We start from the raw sequence: 995 nt of genomic DNA on the forward strand, positions 1-995 counted from the left end.
GCCCCCGCCTGACCCCCTGCCCCCACACAGACGTGCAGAAGACCATCGCCGGGCAGAGCATCGGAGGCCTGCTGTACGCACTGTTCTCTGGGCAGCCCCTGGTGATACTGCTAACCACCGCGCCCCTGGCGCTCTACATCCAGGGTACCGTGGAGACGGGGGCGGGAGGTGGTGCCCAAGGGCCCTGGTCCTGGCTTGTCCCTGACGCCGCCTGGCCCCCTGCCTGCAGTGATCTACTTCATCTGTGAGGACTACAACCTGGACTTCAACTCCTTCTACGCCTGGACGGGCCTGTGGAACAGCTTCTTTCTTGCGCTTTACGCCTTCTTCAACCTCAGCCTGGTCATGAGTCTCTTCAAGAGGTGACTGGTCCTTCCCTGAGCTGCTGGGACTCCCAAGGCTGATGATCTGGGCCTGCCTCATGCCGGCCTCTGAGGCCCTGTGACTCTAGGGTTGCTGGGGTGGCCCAAGGGGCTGACTTGGGCGAGGCTTGAGGCCCCGGTCCTCTTTGTGGTGGGAGGAGGCAGGGGCTGTGCAGAGGCTCAGGGATGCCTTTCCCTACCCGCTCCCTCACCGGGCTCATCGCCTTCTGACAGGTCGACCGAGGAGATCATCGCCCTGTTCATTTCCATCACGTTTGTGCTGGACGCCGTCAAGGGCATGGCCAAAAGTGAGTGTGCAGCTGGTGGCCCCCTGCTGCAGAAGGAGTTCATCGAGATGGGAGGCTCTGGGCTGCGGCCTCACTGGGGCAAATAGGAAAGGGCCAGTGAAGGGTGCTCCCATGATCAAGGGTGCTCTGGGAGACCTGGCTGACAGAGGCAGCAGCCCCACATGCCAGAGGGCGGCATGGCTGCCCCAGGCAGGATCAGAGGCGGAGGCAGAGACACTGGGGGTGATGGGGTGTCAGAGATGGAAGGGGACGATGGCAGGGGTGTGGGGATGGCGGGCACAGGGGCAGGTGGGTGGGGTCCTGGCTGACGGAGGAGGGCAGATCT

The 995-nt window shown here is 63.6% G+C and overlaps 1 protein-coding gene across 1 annotated transcript in view; it reads left to right on the forward strand.

The window, feature by feature from the left end:
* SLC4A11 (solute carrier family 4 member 11) overlaps window positions 1-995 on the forward strand; it is a 9622-nt gene that overhangs the window by 6937 nt on the left and 1690 nt on the right. Inside the window, exons 12-14 of the mRNA XM_021707534.1 lie at window positions 31-144; window positions 230-362; window positions 597-670. Of these exons, the coding sequence (XP_021563209.1) occupies window positions 31-144; window positions 230-362; window positions 597-670 (321 nt within the window). The remainder of the gene's footprint in view (window positions 1-30; window positions 145-229; window positions 363-596; window positions 671-995) is intronic.

This window comes from Carlito syrichta, unplaced genomic scaffold (assembly GCF_000164805.1).
Source record: "Carlito syrichta isolate Samal-C Ts95f unplaced genomic scaffold, Tarsius_syrichta-2.0.1 Scaffold120447, whole genome shotgun sequence".
Lineage (NCBI taxonomy): Eukaryota > Metazoa > Chordata > Mammalia > Primates > Tarsiidae > Carlito > Carlito syrichta.